Source organism: Trifolium pratense, linkage group LG7 (assembly GCF_020283565.1).
Source record: "Trifolium pratense cultivar HEN17-A07 linkage group LG7, ARS_RC_1.1, whole genome shotgun sequence".
NCBI lineage: Eukaryota > Viridiplantae > Streptophyta > Magnoliopsida > Fabales > Fabaceae > Trifolium > Trifolium pratense.
Window position 1 is genome coordinate 43717821 of NC_060065.1, and position 16163 is coordinate 43733983.

Sequence of the window (16163 nt, forward strand, 5' to 3'; positions counted from 1 at the left end):
AACTAATTTCGTAGTATACAATATTCGACCTATTATAATTTACTCTATTAATATTTTTTTGCATTATTTTAATTAAAAAAATGTAAATTGACATTCAATTATGTAATGTAACATTAATCATTATATCTACTTACGACAATATTACCCTCATAAAAAATTAAAAGAAATTTGTGTCAACGTCGCGACTCGTGCATAAACAAGGTATTGTACTAGTTTTGTTTTCAAAATTAAGACTTTGCATCCAACTTGTACAAACTTGGGCTAACCTAAGCCACCCAAATAAAATCATAAAAGAACAAATTAATGAAGAGAAGCTAAGAGTGAGATAGTTTTATTATTTGATCACTTTGGTTTCTGTGATGCTTGTTGGTCATCTTGGTGAGCTTCAGTTAGCTGGTTCTACTCTTGCTAATTCTTGGTATAGTGTCACCGGGGTGGCAGTCATGGTAATTTCTTCTTGAATAATTCTTGTAGACATAGATAGTTAATCAAACACATTTCTTTGGTTTGTTTAAGGATTTGCTCTAGAAACTAGAAAGGCTCAAAAAGATGAATGATTTGATATATGTTAAAATATTATGTGGCGTTGTTTGATACATGTATCTGCAGTTCTGCACTACAACAAAACTGTTTTGGAGCTTCGACCCAAAACAGACCCTAAATGCTAAAAAACGGACGCTATAGGGTTGTTAGCGTCAATTTAGAGTTTGTGTCGTCGCGGACGCTAAAAAGGTCCAAGATAGACAGTTGCGTCCAATAGAAATTAGTTTTTTTAAAAAAAATTAAAATTGGAGAAGAAGTAATTATTATTTTTTTTTTTGGAATAGAAGAAATTATTTTTAATACAGTGAAAGTTATGGTCATTTTACAATTATCTTAGATGGAATTTGAATCATGACACCTCTTCACCTTATAAAAAAAAAGTGATGACTCTTAGACATCCAACTCCACTTAGTGGGATAAGAAACTTGGTTGTCATTGTTTTGGCATGTGTTTGGTTGAACGGTAAGTTTAGAGTTCTCCCCTATAATTGGGAGAACTACTGTGATTTTTAGAAGCTATTAATGTGATAGGGTTATTAGTTATTACTTAAATTATTCTGTCATAAGAAGCCCAACTTTCCATGTAACACCAACAACGTGTACCTAAAGAAGCCCCAGCATTAAATTCATTTGGACCACTTTACCTATAAAATTTCGTATTTGTCTTGATCACCAAGGCATCAAAGCAGAGCTAACGTACATGTTTTATGCACCACAAGTACACTTCATAAGATTTTCTTGGTTGAGAAATGACCAACAACTTCACAATTTCCTCATCATTCATAATCTTTCCATTTCTAAGTCCTCAATTTAACCAACCTTCAAAAGCATATGTGAATCTTTATCATCTTCATGTTCCAAAAATTCTCCCTATAATCTTTCTTTGTGACATAATCATTAATATTATAATTTTACTTTTTTTGCTGCAACAACTTCATTCACAAGTAATATGGCAGCTGATAACTCTACCAAAAGAAATTCCAATGTTCAGCTCCTTGAAGAACTTGAGGCTCTAAGTGAATCCCTTAACCAATCACACACCACCACAGCTAGAAGAGCAGCTTCTTTAGCTCTTCCAAGAACCTCAGTTCGTTTTGTTCCATCTTCTAAAGATGATAACAACGACACTGCTAAACTTGACAACAACAAAAACAGCAACAAACCAAAGTCGCGCCGCATGTCTTTGTCTCTATGGAAATCAAGAACAAATCATGAAGATGTCAAGGCATCATCACCACATACTCAACCAGATGATGACAAAAAGTTTGATGAAAAAGAAAAGTCAGCCGACAAAAAAGGTATTTGGAATTGGAAGCCTATAAGGGCAATTTCTCATATTGGAAAGCAGAAAATAAGTTGTTTGTTTTCTGTTGAAATTCTAACTGCTCAATTCCTTCCTTCATCAATGAATGGATTAAGACTTTCTGTTTGTGTTAGAAAGAAAGAGAATAAAGATGGTGCTGTTCAAACAATGCCATCAAGGGTTGTTCAAGGTGCTGCTGAATTTGAAGAAACACTTTTCATAAAGTGTCATGTTTATTGCAATCAACAAGGTAATGGAAAAAATCTCAAGTTTGAGGCAAGACCATTTTGGATATACCTTTTTGCAGTTGATGCTAAAGAGCTTAGTTTTGGAAGAAACTCAGTGGATTTAAGCCAGTTGATTCAAGAATCAATTGAAAAAAGCCGGCAAGGAAATCGAGTTAGGCAGTGGGAAACTAACTTTAGTTTATCAGGAAAAGCAAAAGGAGGAGAGTTGGTACTGAAACTTGGGTTCCAAATCATGGAGAAAGACGGAGGAATAGAAATATACAACAATGAAGGGAATTTGATGCCTAGCAGTAGGTTCAAAAACCTCACATCTTCATTCGCTCGCCGTCAATCGAAAACATCATTTAGCATGCCTAGTCCAAGAATCACAAACAAAAATGATGCTTGGACTCCTTCACAGAGAAGGTTAGCTGAAGATATTCAAGAAATGGATGATTTGAATCTTGATGATGATGATCCAATTCCAAATCCAGTTCATGATTCATATCCATCTACTCATAAACTTGTTGATGACAAAGAAAAGGAGGAGGAGTTTGATCTTCCGGAATTCGAGGTTGTTGATAAAGGAATTGAAGTTGAAGAGAAAAAAGAATATGAAGGAGAAGGATCAGAGAAATCAACTTCAAGTGCAATTGTCAAGGAAATAGTCCATGATCAGTTGCACTTAACAAGATTAACTGAGCTTGATTTACTATCTAAACAGATAAAGGCTCTTGAGTCCATGATGGGAGAACATAACAAAGATTTTGACACAGAATCACAAAGATTGGATTCTGATGAAGAAAATGTGACAAGAGAGTTTCTTCATATGCTTGAAGATCAAAAGTCTAGAATATACAGAAACAACCAATCTGAAATTCCACCTTTACAACTTGAAGAACATGATGATAGTTCTTCATCATGTGGAGAATCCAATTCCAAAGTGTATCTTCCTGATCTTGGAAAAGGCTTAGGTTGTGTTGTTCAAACAAGAGACGGCGGCTACTTAGCATCTATGAATCCTTTAGACAATCATGTAGCAAGAAATGAAACTCCAAAGCTAGCAATGCAAATGTCAAAGCCTTTTGTGTTAACATCACAACACTCCTTAAATGGATTAGAGTTATTTCAGAAATTGGCTGCAATTGATCTTGATGAACTCACCTCTCAAATTTTCTCATTGATGCCAATAGATGAACTGATAGGTAAAACTGCCGAACAGATTGCTTTTGAAGGCATTGCTTCAGCTATAATACAAGGTAGAAACAAGGAAGGAGCAAGTTCAAGTGCAGCACGGATAGTTTCAGCTTTGAAAGACATGGCAAATGCGATGAGTTTAGGAAGACAAGAAAGGATTTCAACAGGAATTTGGAATGTTGATGACATTCCACTTACTGCTGAGAAAATTCTAGCTTTTACAATGCAGAAAATTGAGTTCATGACTATTGAAGCATTGAAAATTCAAGCTGACATGGCTGAGGAAGAAGCTCCATTTGATGTTTCTTCATTCAGTACAAAGGAAGAGAATAAAGACAAAGATCTATTGAGTTCTGCTATTTCACTTGAGGACTGGATTAGAGACCTAAGTTATAGTAACACTAATGCAAGTTCTGATAATGCTGAACTATCAAATATCACATTGATGTTTGTTGTTCAACTAAGGGATCCAATAAGAAGGTATGAAGCAGTTGGAGGACCTATGATGGTGTTAATTCATGCAGAAAGTGTGGACACAAAGGGTAATGATCATTATGAAGATGACGAGGAGAAAAGGTTTAAAGTTAGTAGCATGCATGTTGGAGGTTTTAAGGTAAGGAGTGGTGATGGAAGGAAGAATGGATGGGATAGTGTGAAACAAAGGCTAACTTCAATGCAATGGTTGATTGAATATGGATTGGGAAAGGCAGGGAAGAAAGGAAAAGCTGCATTGGTAAAAGGGCAAGATTTGTTGTGGAGCATTTCATCAAGAATCATGGCTGATATGTGGCTAAAAACCATGAGAAATCCAAATGTTAAACTTCTTTAAAGTAATAAGCATGTATAATCTCCTTTTAGTTATAAGCAAGTTATGATCGATGTAACATTGACAGTACTATAGATTAAATAAATGTATGTTTAGTATCCGACACCAACATAACACTAACACATATAGTATATTTAATTATTTCCATTTCTTAAATTATTATTGGTGTCTACATACCAATGTCGTGTCCAGCGTTTGTATCTTGCACAAGCTTAAGAGAAAGTTCAATGGGAGACAATAGAGATTGCATATAGGTGTCTTATCAGGTTTGACAGCTGAATGCCTGTCATTTAGGACTGGATAAGTCTATGTTTAGAACTGCAGTGACAGCTCGGTTAGATGCACAGCATGAACGAAACTATAACTTGGAGATCCAGGCTCAGCGTGCGGTGAAGACTCTTTGAACATGTAAGTAAACACAAACTAAAATGATGAACACAACTTGTAATAAATAAACAAGATTTTTGTATCTAAGGGGTGTTGCCATGTTGGTGAGTTGCACAGCAGACATAAATATTGACATACATGATGTAACAAAGTTACCTGTTAGGTGGTTTCTATTCCAGCCAGATTTTAACAGGAACTTCTATTGTAGCATGGCAGAAATATATCTCGAGGAAAATTTTATTAGCTAAGAGATCAAACATATACGTACTTCCAAACAAAAACACAGTTATCTTTTCGTTCAGAAACATTGTCAACACCTAGGCCAATACAGAAGATGTGACGATGCTGCTTAAGTTTTGAAATTTTGAATCAAAGCTTAAAAATGTTTCCACAAATAACATAATCCAAAGGACAGGCAAATAAGCAATGATGATATGATACAAAGAAAACATGTAAATCACTGTTTCATAAAATGTTAGAATATCAAAAGGGCTGCATAATTGCGAAAATATACCATGGGATTTAAAAGAGAAAACATAAACTAATAAATATAAGCAAGTCTACCAAACCAGACACTGAAATTGTTAGGTGATTTTTCTGTCTTTGATAAAATGCAAAGAAATGGTGCAAATCAATAAATTTCATAGCCATGTTAGCCGGAACCGCCATTAAGAAAACCTTTCTTACGAGTTACGACCTTCTGATCCAGGTCGTAATAGCTTCTTCTCTCTCTTTGCAATCTTCCTCATTTTCTTATCATGAATCCTCTCAGCTATATTTGCTGACCTTTTCTGTTGTTTCTCTTCCTTCAACTGATCCCTTGATTGAATTCTCTCTTCCCATTCCTCTGCACTTTTCTGTTTCCTCTTCTTCCTGTTCTTAATACTTTTCTTTATCAGTTTAGGATCATCATGAACTTTAATTCCCGAAGCTCTTTTCAATGCTGCTTTCCATGCTTCCTTTTTAGCAATAGCTTCACCCTTTTCAGGATCATTCTTCTTCAATTCCTCTAACTTCTTAGCTCTTTCGAGTACCTGTTGCTTTGAAATTTTTCTTTTCTTCCCTTGCATTTCGCCATCCTGAAGTTTAACATTGCCAAACACAAGCTCATTAGCAGCCTCGGTGGCATCCTTCTTCAGCTTCTCTGGCGAGTCACCAGTTTTAGGCTTACTTTCATACAACTCAGTCTCATTATCCCTCTTGCGTTTCTTCTCCGAAAATTCTATCCTTCTATCACCCCTCTTAGCATTTCCAGAATTTGACCGAAACTCTTCAAGTTTGCGATGAAGCCTTTGGCGTAGTTCTTCATAGGTCAAAGACCGATCATCTCCGTCCAACCCTGACATAAAACGCTTAACCACACCTTCCACTTCATCACTATCATTCACATTTTCTTTTCTCAAAAATTGTTTGAGAAGGTCAAGCGTAGTTGCAAATGACTTGTTAGGGTCTAAACGGTCTTCCTTAGATTTCTTAACATTTTCTTTAGTTCTTTTCTTTGCCTCATCTTTTGCACCCTTGCTTTGACCCTGAAACCACGGCTTCTCGTCATCATCAGTTGGCAGATAAAACTTATCTGGAATGAGATTAATCAATTTGTCAAAAAACGGGACATTCTCGTGGATCATAGAATTCAAATCTTGACAAGCATCAAGCTCAACAACACCCTTTTGCTTATTCTTTATCTTCATCACTCCAAAATCTCACTGTAACATGAGGAAATAAAAAGAATTGAATAAAAACCTTTTACTAACAAAACAATAATTCTACTTGAGTAAAAGGCTTTTGCATCAACAATCTTAAATTTGATATATATTTTCTAACAAACAAAAACATGAAATATCTGTTTGTAATCAAGACATTGAGATCAAGTTGTTAATGAGTTCCCTCCATGACGAATCGTTCGAGAGAAGCGGAGTTCGATGCTGGTGGGAACAATTTTTGGCCAGACTTTACTTACTTACCTCGCGGCCAAACTCTGGATTACCCGAGCCCCGTTCCTCGGAGGGTTAATACCAAAATTCTACAGAAATCAAAATTCTAGGGAATTCAATTGAATTCCTTTATATTCATAAAGTTCTTTGACTCAACAAAGTAATTAATTTTAACTTTGTATGCTATAAGAAATCATTCACAACACAGGTTACAGTATGTATCAGCAAAAGCACAATACTAATACCTCACAGCACATTTTACAGCAAAAGCACAATACTAATACCTCACAGCACATTTTACAATAATATGTAAAAGTAAATGACGCAGTACGGAAGTGTGAAGGAAAAACAAGCGCTAATCCGATAATAAAACACAGGTTCACAAGCGACAAACCTGTTAGATAAGGCTCTGGAATCCACCAGATTTCCGGAATCCACCAGAAAGAGTAACTAATCTAGAATCCACTAGACTTCCGGAATCCACCAGAAGGAGTAATTTAATCCACCAAATTTGAGAAAAATCTCTGTATTTTTATTCAATCAAAAGAAGGTTGCCTTCAAGGCTACAATAGTTTAGCTTAAATAGTAGTGAAAAATAAAAATAACAAATCTCCTAAAAGATTGTAAAAGAAAATAACAAACCTAGCTAAATAAAAATAACAAATCTTACTAAAATATAAAAATAATAAATCTAGCTAAAATATAAATTTAAATCTTCACTAAATCTTTCTAAAATATAGTAAAATTAAATCTTCACTATTTTCCAAGTGAATCTTTTTTGCGCTCCACTTGATCTTCAATCTGGCGCGGCCAACCAGTAAAACATACACAATTTGTTGCATTCAATTAATTCAATTTCTCAGATTATTTCAGGTTTCAAAGTGAATAATAATCTATTAAGGGGTTTAGGAGGAAAATCTATCAAATTCATAAACTGCTAAGTGGTTAATAAACCCTACCTCACGGAAGAAGTGGTGAATCACGGTGGATAGGGTCAATCGGCGGTGACGCAGGCGGGAATTGCAGGCGGGCAGGAGCGGTGGCAAAATAGGGTTCAGTTTCTTATACTCGTTCCTACCTTGCGTTGCACGGGTCGATTATTTTTTTAAAAAAAATAAAATAATTTAACAATAAATCTTTTGAAAAAAAAAGATTTCAACTGGTTTAAATAATTTTTTATTTGGCTTAAATATGAAAAAGGTCCGTGCAATGTAATTACGGCTTGTTTTGATTTTAGCCTCTGCAAAAAAAAAAAGTTTGATTTTAGTCCCGTAAAATACCAACACTTTTAAAAAGGTACTTGAGGTGATTTTTGGCTGACATGTCAAGTAGTTGATGATTTGACAGATGTTGACTAGGATTTTTGATGATTGGAATTAACTTGTCATTTTCATTTAAAAATAAAAATATATTAGATTAAAAAAAAAACAAATTATCAAAATAGAAGAAAGAAATCACGCAAAGAAGAAAAACACAATTTTCGTTCATCTTCTTCGAACCCCATAGGGGTTAATCTTATTTTGACGGTAAGGAGTTAATTGAAATTAAAAGAGTTTTTCTTCATCCTCTTCTTCGTGAGTGAGTTCTTCTACTGTTTGTTTTTGTTCATCTTCCTCAATTTTGTTTTTGTAATTTTGTTTCATATTGTTAGCTTTTTACATCACCATGGGTATTTGACACCCACACACATAAGCTTTTCTGCAACAAAAATTGAAGAAGACGAACCAACTTTACTACTTCACATCTTCTTTCTTCTTTACGTGATTTATCCTTTAATCGCAGCTTTGATTCACGAACCTTAATTATTGTCCATTTCTTCTTTGCGTGATTTCTTTCTTCTATTTTGATAATTTATTTACCGTAAAAAAACTAATTTATTTTGTTTTTTTAAAACATAATATATTTTTGAATCTAATATATTACCTTTTTTTTGGGTAAGTATATTAACTTTCTATTTTTATTTTTCAATGTATTTATTTTTTTTAAAATTTGACATGTTATTTTCCATTTTTTTATTTTTAAATGAAAATGACATGTTAATTCTACGTCATCAAAAATCTTAGTCAGCATCTGTCAAATCATCAACTACTTGACATGTCAGCCAAAAAATCACCTCAAGAACCTTTCTAAAAGTTTTGGTATTTTGCTGGGACTAAAATCAAACTTTTTTTTTTGCAGGGGCTAAAATCAAAACAAACCGTTTTGTAGGGACCGTTTTCATATTTAAGCCTTTTTTATTTTTTTTTACAAAATAAATAGTTTCTTATTAAGTCGGTCTCCTTTAACATCCGAGCTATGGTCGAAACCTTCATAAGCTGTTTTTCCCCCGCTTCTAACGAATAGTTAGTTGAAACATTATCAAGTGGAACCACAATAACTATTCTTGTGTTATTCTTAAGTTGCTCGAATTCACCCGTTCTATCTGGATTTGGCGATATTATTAGAAACACCTTTGAGCACTATCTAACAGGCTTCTCAGGTTTTGTTCAAGGGTTGTCTGACATTTTGCTCGCTGAACTGTATGCTATCTACGAGGGCTTCTTGCTGCTAAAGATATGAGTATTGATGAACTTGTTTGCTACTCTAATTTTTTACATTGTGTCAACCTCATCAAATATACCCATGTTAAGTATTGTATTCATGTTGTGTTGATCCAAGACATAAAAGAGTTATTCTATCGAACCAAAGAGGAGAGAGGCATAGGTTTTAGACTTTTTTTTAAAGAGTTCAATGAAGCTACATTAGCAAAGCAAAGTTGGAGAATAATGTTATGATCCTAGAGGCCCAAATCATGTCAAGTCCAAAAGTGAAAGGAAGTGGTGACTAATCAATATTCTAGAATAAGTATGTTAGTATTTGTTTATTAGTTTTGTTATGGAAATCTCTATATAAACTTGTATTAATTGTCTTATTAAATCATTATGAAAAATGAGAAATTAGTTTTTTCTTCTTATATCTTCTTCTTAGGAGGCTTCTCTATTTTTTAGGGTTTCTTTTTACTTTCTTTTTTAGGGTTAGGTTTCCCCCCACCCTCATGGACACATTTTTTCATTTTTTTTAATGTAATCTAGTGATTAGAAATTCCACTCATAAGATGAATAAGTGGGATAATCGGGGTTCAAACATCGGGCCCTACATATATAATGCAACGTCCTACCAACTTAGCTAAACTCACGACATTTTTTCATTTTGTTAAAATATATATATTTATGAGTATGTGGCATAATATATATATATTTTTTGGAGGTGTTAACATAATTAGATTAGATTAGATTAGATTGATCTCTAAGTTTCTCCTAGATATTTAACAAACTCATTAAAAAAAATATAAGATTTTTCTACTTGTTAACATATATTTATAGACAGATATATAGTACTATACCCACTATGAGGTAAAGTGGTAAACTACATCCTAAATGTAAAATACAAAAATTACAGTATTAACTATTAAGTATTAGACATGCTTCTCACTCGTGAAAAGATTAATCTACCAAATCATGACACCAACAAAAACCTAAAAAGTAAAGATAAAACTAGAAACCAACACCAAACACATTTTTTTAACATAAAGACACCAACTAGAAACCAACACCGAACATTTGAACACTTTACTTTGCACAATTCTGTCAATTCAATGTGCAAATTCTACTTGCAAATCATATGCTTAAAAAAGTAATTAAAGTTTTGATGATTTATTCTATTATCTTAAAAATTTTAAACAAAATTTAGCACTCGTTTGAGTCTCACAAAATTCAAATGAATACTTAATTTATGCCAAACAAAAAATGAACAATTATATGTTAGACACACTAAATGTGATATGGTCACATCTTATATTTTTTGGGTACAGTTTAAACACGTCTTGTATCTATTATTAGAAATTTGGTTAGAATCAATTATCAAAGAAAAAATAGAAATTTGGTTAGAGTCTAGCGCTCTATTTAAATGCAATGTTTAGTCATTTTAGTTATTATTTTTGTACATAAATCATTTTTTTGGACTAATATTAGACTCTTTGTTTGGACCTATTAGTGGAATTAGAGGAGGGGCTGTCTATCTAATTCAAAAAAGTACTTCGTACCGGTACCGCATTCTTTCAATCAAATTCTGCTGGCACTCTGGCAGGGCTTTTTTGGATTTAAGGTTATGAAAATAGTTTATGCAAATAAATAAAATTTTATGTTAATTAATAATTTTTTACTAATAAAAATTGTGTCTTTATAAGTTTTTTTATAAACTACCTTAAAAAATTTATAATAATACATTAAAAATTATTTACTTACATAAGTTATTTCGCATAAGATAAAAAATAAGTCAATTCAAACAGACTATAAGTCGTATTTTTTGGTCGGACATTTTGATGATAACCTTTATACATAAATATCTTTACTATTTCTAAAGTAAAGTGCATGTTTTAACTTTTAACTATTTAAAATCATTTTGTCAAAAAAAAAAAATTTAAAATCATTTAACTTTATCAACCAAAAAAAATAATCATTTAACTTTGTTATTTTCCTTTTAGAAAAAAGTAACTTTGAATTGGATACTTTTTCTCATAAAAAACAAAAAAATAGTTTCTTATATTCCAACTCCATATCTCTCCTCTATCATCACATCACTTCATACAGTATTACAATTCACACACACGACACAACCCGCAAAATAATGAGCCATGAAAACCTGTCGTAATTTAATACATGGCTAAAATTTTTACATTAAATAAGAAAAAATAAAGTGTTTAAAATTTAAACTTCGACTCATGAACATATAGCGTAATATTTTTATCAACAAATTTAAACTCATGGAGACGAAATTAATACATGTCTATTTCATATGCTAAATGAATTTCACACGGATACAAATTTTTGTGATTGAATGTGCTATTAGATTTGGTCTAGTAATGTGAGATTTGAGTAATAAGAATGAATTTCTAAGTTCGATCTTTAATTCATCGGCTTTATTTGTTGATTAATAATATACATATATATATATCTCCATCATTTAGGACATGCCACTTGTAAGCCCCTTATAATTCACACGTACCTCCCTCGTGTTATACACGTTTGTTGGTACCTCAAATTAATAATTCATTCATTCATCACTTTGTACCAAACCATAATAATTCATTTGATCACTATACAACGGTAACGAAGAAAACTTTTCCTTTATATCACACTCACTTCACACAACTCTCTTCTCATTCCTCACTCTCATTCATTTTGTGAACATAGCAAATTAAGTCTATATGCACAATATTATCATCATATAATACTATGTCTATATATTATTGTTAATTAAACATGAAGCTTTATAAACATATTTGCTTATTCTTGTTTCTCTTTAGTTTAATTTCAAGCTCACAAGCTTATACATTCTATGTTGGTGGAAAAGATGGATGGGTTTTGAACCCCTATCAAAGTTACAATGAATGGACAGGGAGAAATAGGTTCCAAGTCAATGATATTCTTGGTAAGTTTATTTCCAATTAATGCAAAAAATCAATTCTTATGATTTTTTTATTTATTTAATTTGCTTGTTGGTTACTTTTTAATTATGATTTTTGTTTGTGTTATATATAGTTTTTAAGTACAAGAAGGACTCAAATTCAGTGTTGGTGGTGAACAAAGAGGATTATGATAAGTGCAACAAGAAGAATCCAATTAAGAAATTTGATGATGGTGATTTTGAGTTTCAATTGGATAGATCTGGTCCATTTTATTTCATTAGTGGAAAAGATGATAATTGTGAAAAAGGTCAGAAACTAATTGTTGTGGTTTTGGCTGTGAGAAAAATATCTCCTCCTTATCTTCCGATTACTCAACCAAATGTTCCTTATACACCTCCAAAAGGTACTCCATCACCTGGCAATCAACCTCCGTATGTTCCAGTTACACCTTCTCCTGTTCACAATCCTCCTAATGTTCCTTATACTCCTCCGAAAACACCTTCTCCTGGAAATGAGCCACCGTATGTACCAATTGCACCACCAAAAACACCTTCTCCTATTCACACCCCTCCTATTGTTCCTTATACTCCACCAAAAGCTCCTTCTCCTGGAAATGAACCACCATATGTACCAATTATAACACCACCAGAAACACCTTCTCCTGTACACACCCCTCCTAGTGTTCCATATACTCCACCAAAATCTCCTTCTCCTAGGAATGAGCCACCGTATGTACCAATTACACCACCAAAAACACCTTCTCCTATTCATACCCCTCCTAGTGTTCCTTATACTCCACCAAAAGCTCCTTCTCCTGGAAACGAGCCACCATATGTACCAATAATACCACCACCAAAAACCCCTTCTCCTATTCGCACCCCTCCTAGTGTTCCATACACTCCACCAAAAGCGCCTTCTCCCGGGAATGAGCCGCCATATATACCAATTACACCACCAAAAACACCTTCTCCAATTCACACTCCTCCAAAAACCCCTTCTCCGGGGAATGAGCCGCCATATATACCAATTACACCACCTAAAACACCTCCAATTCAAACTCCTCCTATTCACACCCCTCCTAGTGTTCCATACACTCCACCAAAAGCTCCTTCTCCTGGGAATGAGCCGCCATATGTACCAATTACTCCACCAAAAACACCTTCTCCAATTTACACTCCACCAAAAACTCCTTCTCCTATTCATACCCCTCCTAGTGTTCCTTATAGTCCCCCAAAAGCACCTTCTCCTGGGAACCAACCACCGTATGTACCGATTACACCACCAAAAACACCATCTCCTATTCACACTCCTCCTAGTGTTCCTTATACTCCCCCAAAAGCACCTTCTCCTGGGAACCAACCACCGTATGTACCAATTACACCACCAAAAACACCATCTCCTATTCACACTCCTCCTAGTGTTCCTTATTCTCCTCCAAAAACACCTTCTCCTGGTAATCAACCACCATATGTACCAATTACACCACCACAAAATCCTTCTCCAATTCACACCCCTCCTAATGTTCCTTATACTCCACCAAAAACACCTTCTCCAATAAATGAACCACCTTATGTACCAATTACACCTCCGAAAAACCCTTCTCCAATTCCCACCCCTCCCAATGTTCCTTATACTCCCCCAAAAGCACCTTCTCCTGGGAACCAACCACCATATGTACCAATTACACCACCAAAAACACCATCTCCTATTCACACCCCTCCTAGTGTTCCTTATACTCCCCCAAAAACACCTTCTCCTGGTAATCAACCACCATATGTACCAATTACACCACCAAAAAGTCCTTCTCCTATTCATACCCCTCCTAATGTTCCTTATACTCCACCAAAAACTCCTTCTCCTAGCAATCAACCACCATATGTACCAATTACACCACCAAAAACCCCTTCTCCTATACACGCCCCTCCGAATGTTCCTTATACTCCTCCAGAAGCTCCTTCCCCTAAAAATCAACCACCTTATGTTCCAATTACACCTCCAAAAACTCATCCCCCTACTTCCAATCCCATTCCTCCTAGTATTGCTCCTTACACTCCCCCTGAAACTCCATCCCCTAGAAATCAACCACCATATACGCCAAATCCTCCTAAAACCCCTTCTCCAATCTCTCAACCACCCTATGTACCAATTACACCACCAAAATCTCCTTCACCTATTCACACCCCTCCTAATGTTCCTTATACACCTCCAACAACACCTTCCCCTAGCAACCACCCTCCAAATGTTCCAACAACACCCTCTCCTATTTCTCAACCTCCATATGTTCCAACACCTCCAAAAACACCTTCTCCGAGTTCTCAAGCACCTTACATTGAAACACCTCCCAATACTCCAATAGCTCCTTCCCCAAGCAATCACCCTCCAAATGTACCAACACCTCCAAAAACTCCTTCTCCCATTTCTCAAGCGCCTTACATTCAAACACCACCAAACACACCTTCACCAACATCACAACCACCATACACTAAAACTCCTCGAAGCACTCCTTCTTCACCAACATCGCAACCACCTTACATTTCAACACCTCCAGAGAGTACTCCTTCTCCATCTTCTCACACACCTCGAGGTGCTCTTTCTCCAATTTCACAACCTCCATATATTCAAACACCACCAAACTCACATTCACCAACATCTCAACCACCTTACATTAAACCACCACCAAACACCTCTTCTCCATCATCTTCCCCGTCATCAGCACAAACTCCTTCCGAAAGTGGAATAACACCGTCTCCACTATCTCCGTATCCATCCAACAACTTAACATCACCTTCAATTTCACCTTCGGCGAGTTCACCATTATCAACCACTACTTCACCTCCAGCTCCCACTCCCGCGAGTTCTCCAATATCAGCCACTACTCCAACAACGTCTCCTGCGGGGTCTCCTCTAATAGCATCAACTCCGTCACCATCATCCAATGTCCCTGGAACACAGGGAAGTCTATCACCGTCGTCCACCCCTATAGGAACACCTTCTTCATCGAATGACACATCAGCAGGGCGGACAACAAGCGGAGTATCGTCTGCAAGTCCATGGGGCATATGGACTTACTCCATTACGATTTTGGCCGGTGCTGCACTCACCAGTACTATTCTTGGATAGAAAAATCAAACATATTATGATTATATAGTATTATTTAAATTTTCCTTTTTCATATATATAATTAGTGAACATTTTTGTTTTGTAAGTGGTGTTGGACATAATTAATCATATAATATAATAAATTTGGTTCCAATGTACCTTGGAATTCGATTTTGGTCCATCTAGTTCTCTGGTTTCAATTTTTGCTGCTCCAGTTTACTAGGTCAAGTCGATCATTTTTTTATGTCACCGGATCAAAGAGATGGAGATTCGTCTCATAAAATCTCATAGAAAAAATAAGCCTGAGAGCTTGATATAGAAAGAAAAAAAAAAACTGTTTAGTTTTCATACTGATTGATAATCAACAAACTAACTACTATTAACAAACTTTACTTCAAAGGTAGTTGTACAAAATTGTAACTCACTGATTACTCAACATTTCTATTAACCCGTAAATTGAATTTAGTTCGTGTATATTTGGTATCATAATGACTATGTCAAAATCATGGTAATTCACCGTAGTTTTGTAGAAGCTACAAAGTGTAGTTTCCGTAAAATTACGGCGGATCACCGTGAGTCAGACATATTCACCGTGATACTAAACATAAATTTCATGATTTTGTTGGTTGATTCGTATATTGTTACGGAGAAATTTTGCAGTAAAGAATAAATGACCTATGTTGTCACTATTATTAGAATAAAAAGTAGTGAAGACAACACTACCAACCTTAATCAAAACTTAACAAGGAAGAAATAATATAGTTTATTCTCTAGTTAATAGTGCTTTCTGATTTCAACCTTAGCAATGTAGCAATATTTTTTATTATCAACAAATAGCCAATTGGTGAGAATCGCACATTTTAAGCATAGAAAAGTGAAAAACCATGAGTTCAAAATCATTGTTTAACACATCTACATTTACGAACTGAGTTGTACTTATGAAACATCAGCGTCTTAATATTGAGTGAATGAGATCAAAATGTGTAGCTATGTTTATATTGTGTTGTTTTTCTTAATTATTTGGAGTATTTTCTTTGGATGCTTTTAATGATTTGTATGTCCTTCCAACGTATATGTCGGCTTAAGCTTAAGGTAAAGTTAGATTCATTCTTTCTATGCCATATCATTTTCATTGAACAGAAGTTTGTGATACAAGTCAAAGTCACATTATTTCTGTTCATTAAAGAAAAGAAAGATGTGGC

General features: G+C 34.7%; 3 protein-coding genes across 4 annotated transcripts; 2 read left to right on the forward strand and 1 right to left on the reverse strand.

Moving 5' to 3' along the window:
- The first annotated feature begins 1491 nt into the window (after positions 1-1491).
- Positions 1492-4236, forward strand: LOC123895146 (protein PLASTID MOVEMENT IMPAIRED 1-like). The gene has a single exon (XM_045945369.1). The coding sequence runs from the start codon at positions 1492-1494 to the stop codon at positions 4096-4098; it is 2607 nt and encodes an 868-aa protein (XP_045801325.1). The 3' UTR covers positions 4099-4236.
- Positions 4237-4917: 681 nt separating this feature from the next.
- Positions 4918-7557, reverse strand: LOC123895150 (surfeit locus protein 6 homolog). 2 transcript variants are annotated; one of them, XM_045945372.1, is made up of 2 exons: positions 7376-7557; positions 4918-6188 (listed from the first exon to the last, which is right to left on the reverse strand). In XM_045945372.1, exon 2 carries the CDS (start codon positions 6171-6173, stop codon positions 5166-5168), a length of 1008 nt encoding a protein of 335 aa, XP_045801328.1. In that variant the 5' UTR covers positions 6174-6188; positions 7376-7557; the 3' UTR covers positions 4918-5165. The 2 variants fall into 2 exon arrangements, with proteins under 2 accessions (XP_045801328.1, XP_045801330.1); XM_045945374.1 differs by lacking the exon at positions 7376-7557 and adding an exon at positions 6811-7230.
- Positions 7558-11416: 3859 nt separating this feature from the next.
- LOC123895145 (proline-rich extensin-like protein EPR1) lies at positions 11417-15142 on the forward strand. Its single transcript, XM_045945368.1, has 2 exons — positions 11417-11885; positions 11996-15142. The coding sequence occupies exons 1-2, from the start codon at positions 11717-11719 to the stop codon at positions 14980-14982; spliced, it is 3156 nt and encodes a 1051-aa protein (XP_045801324.1). The 5' UTR covers positions 11417-11716; the 3' UTR covers positions 14983-15142.
- The last annotated feature ends 1021 nt before the right edge of the window (positions 15143-16163 follow it).

Coding starts and splice junctions, on each gene's coding strand:
- LOC123895146 (XM_045945369.1), top strand. CDS start 1,492: ATGGCAGCTGATAACTCTACCAAAAGAAATTCCAATGTTCAGCTCCTT.
- LOC123895150 (XM_045945372.1), bottom strand. CDS start 6,173: ATGAAGATAAAGAATAAGCAAAAGGGTGTTGTTGAGCTTGATGCTTGT.
- LOC123895145 (XM_045945368.1), top strand. CDS start 11,717: ATGAAGCTTTATAAACATATTTGCTTATTCTTGTTTCTCTTTAGTTTA. Junction 11,886..11,995: donor CCAAGTCAATGATATTCTTG/GTAAGTTTATTT, acceptor TGTTATATATAG/TTTTTAAGTACAAGAAGGAC.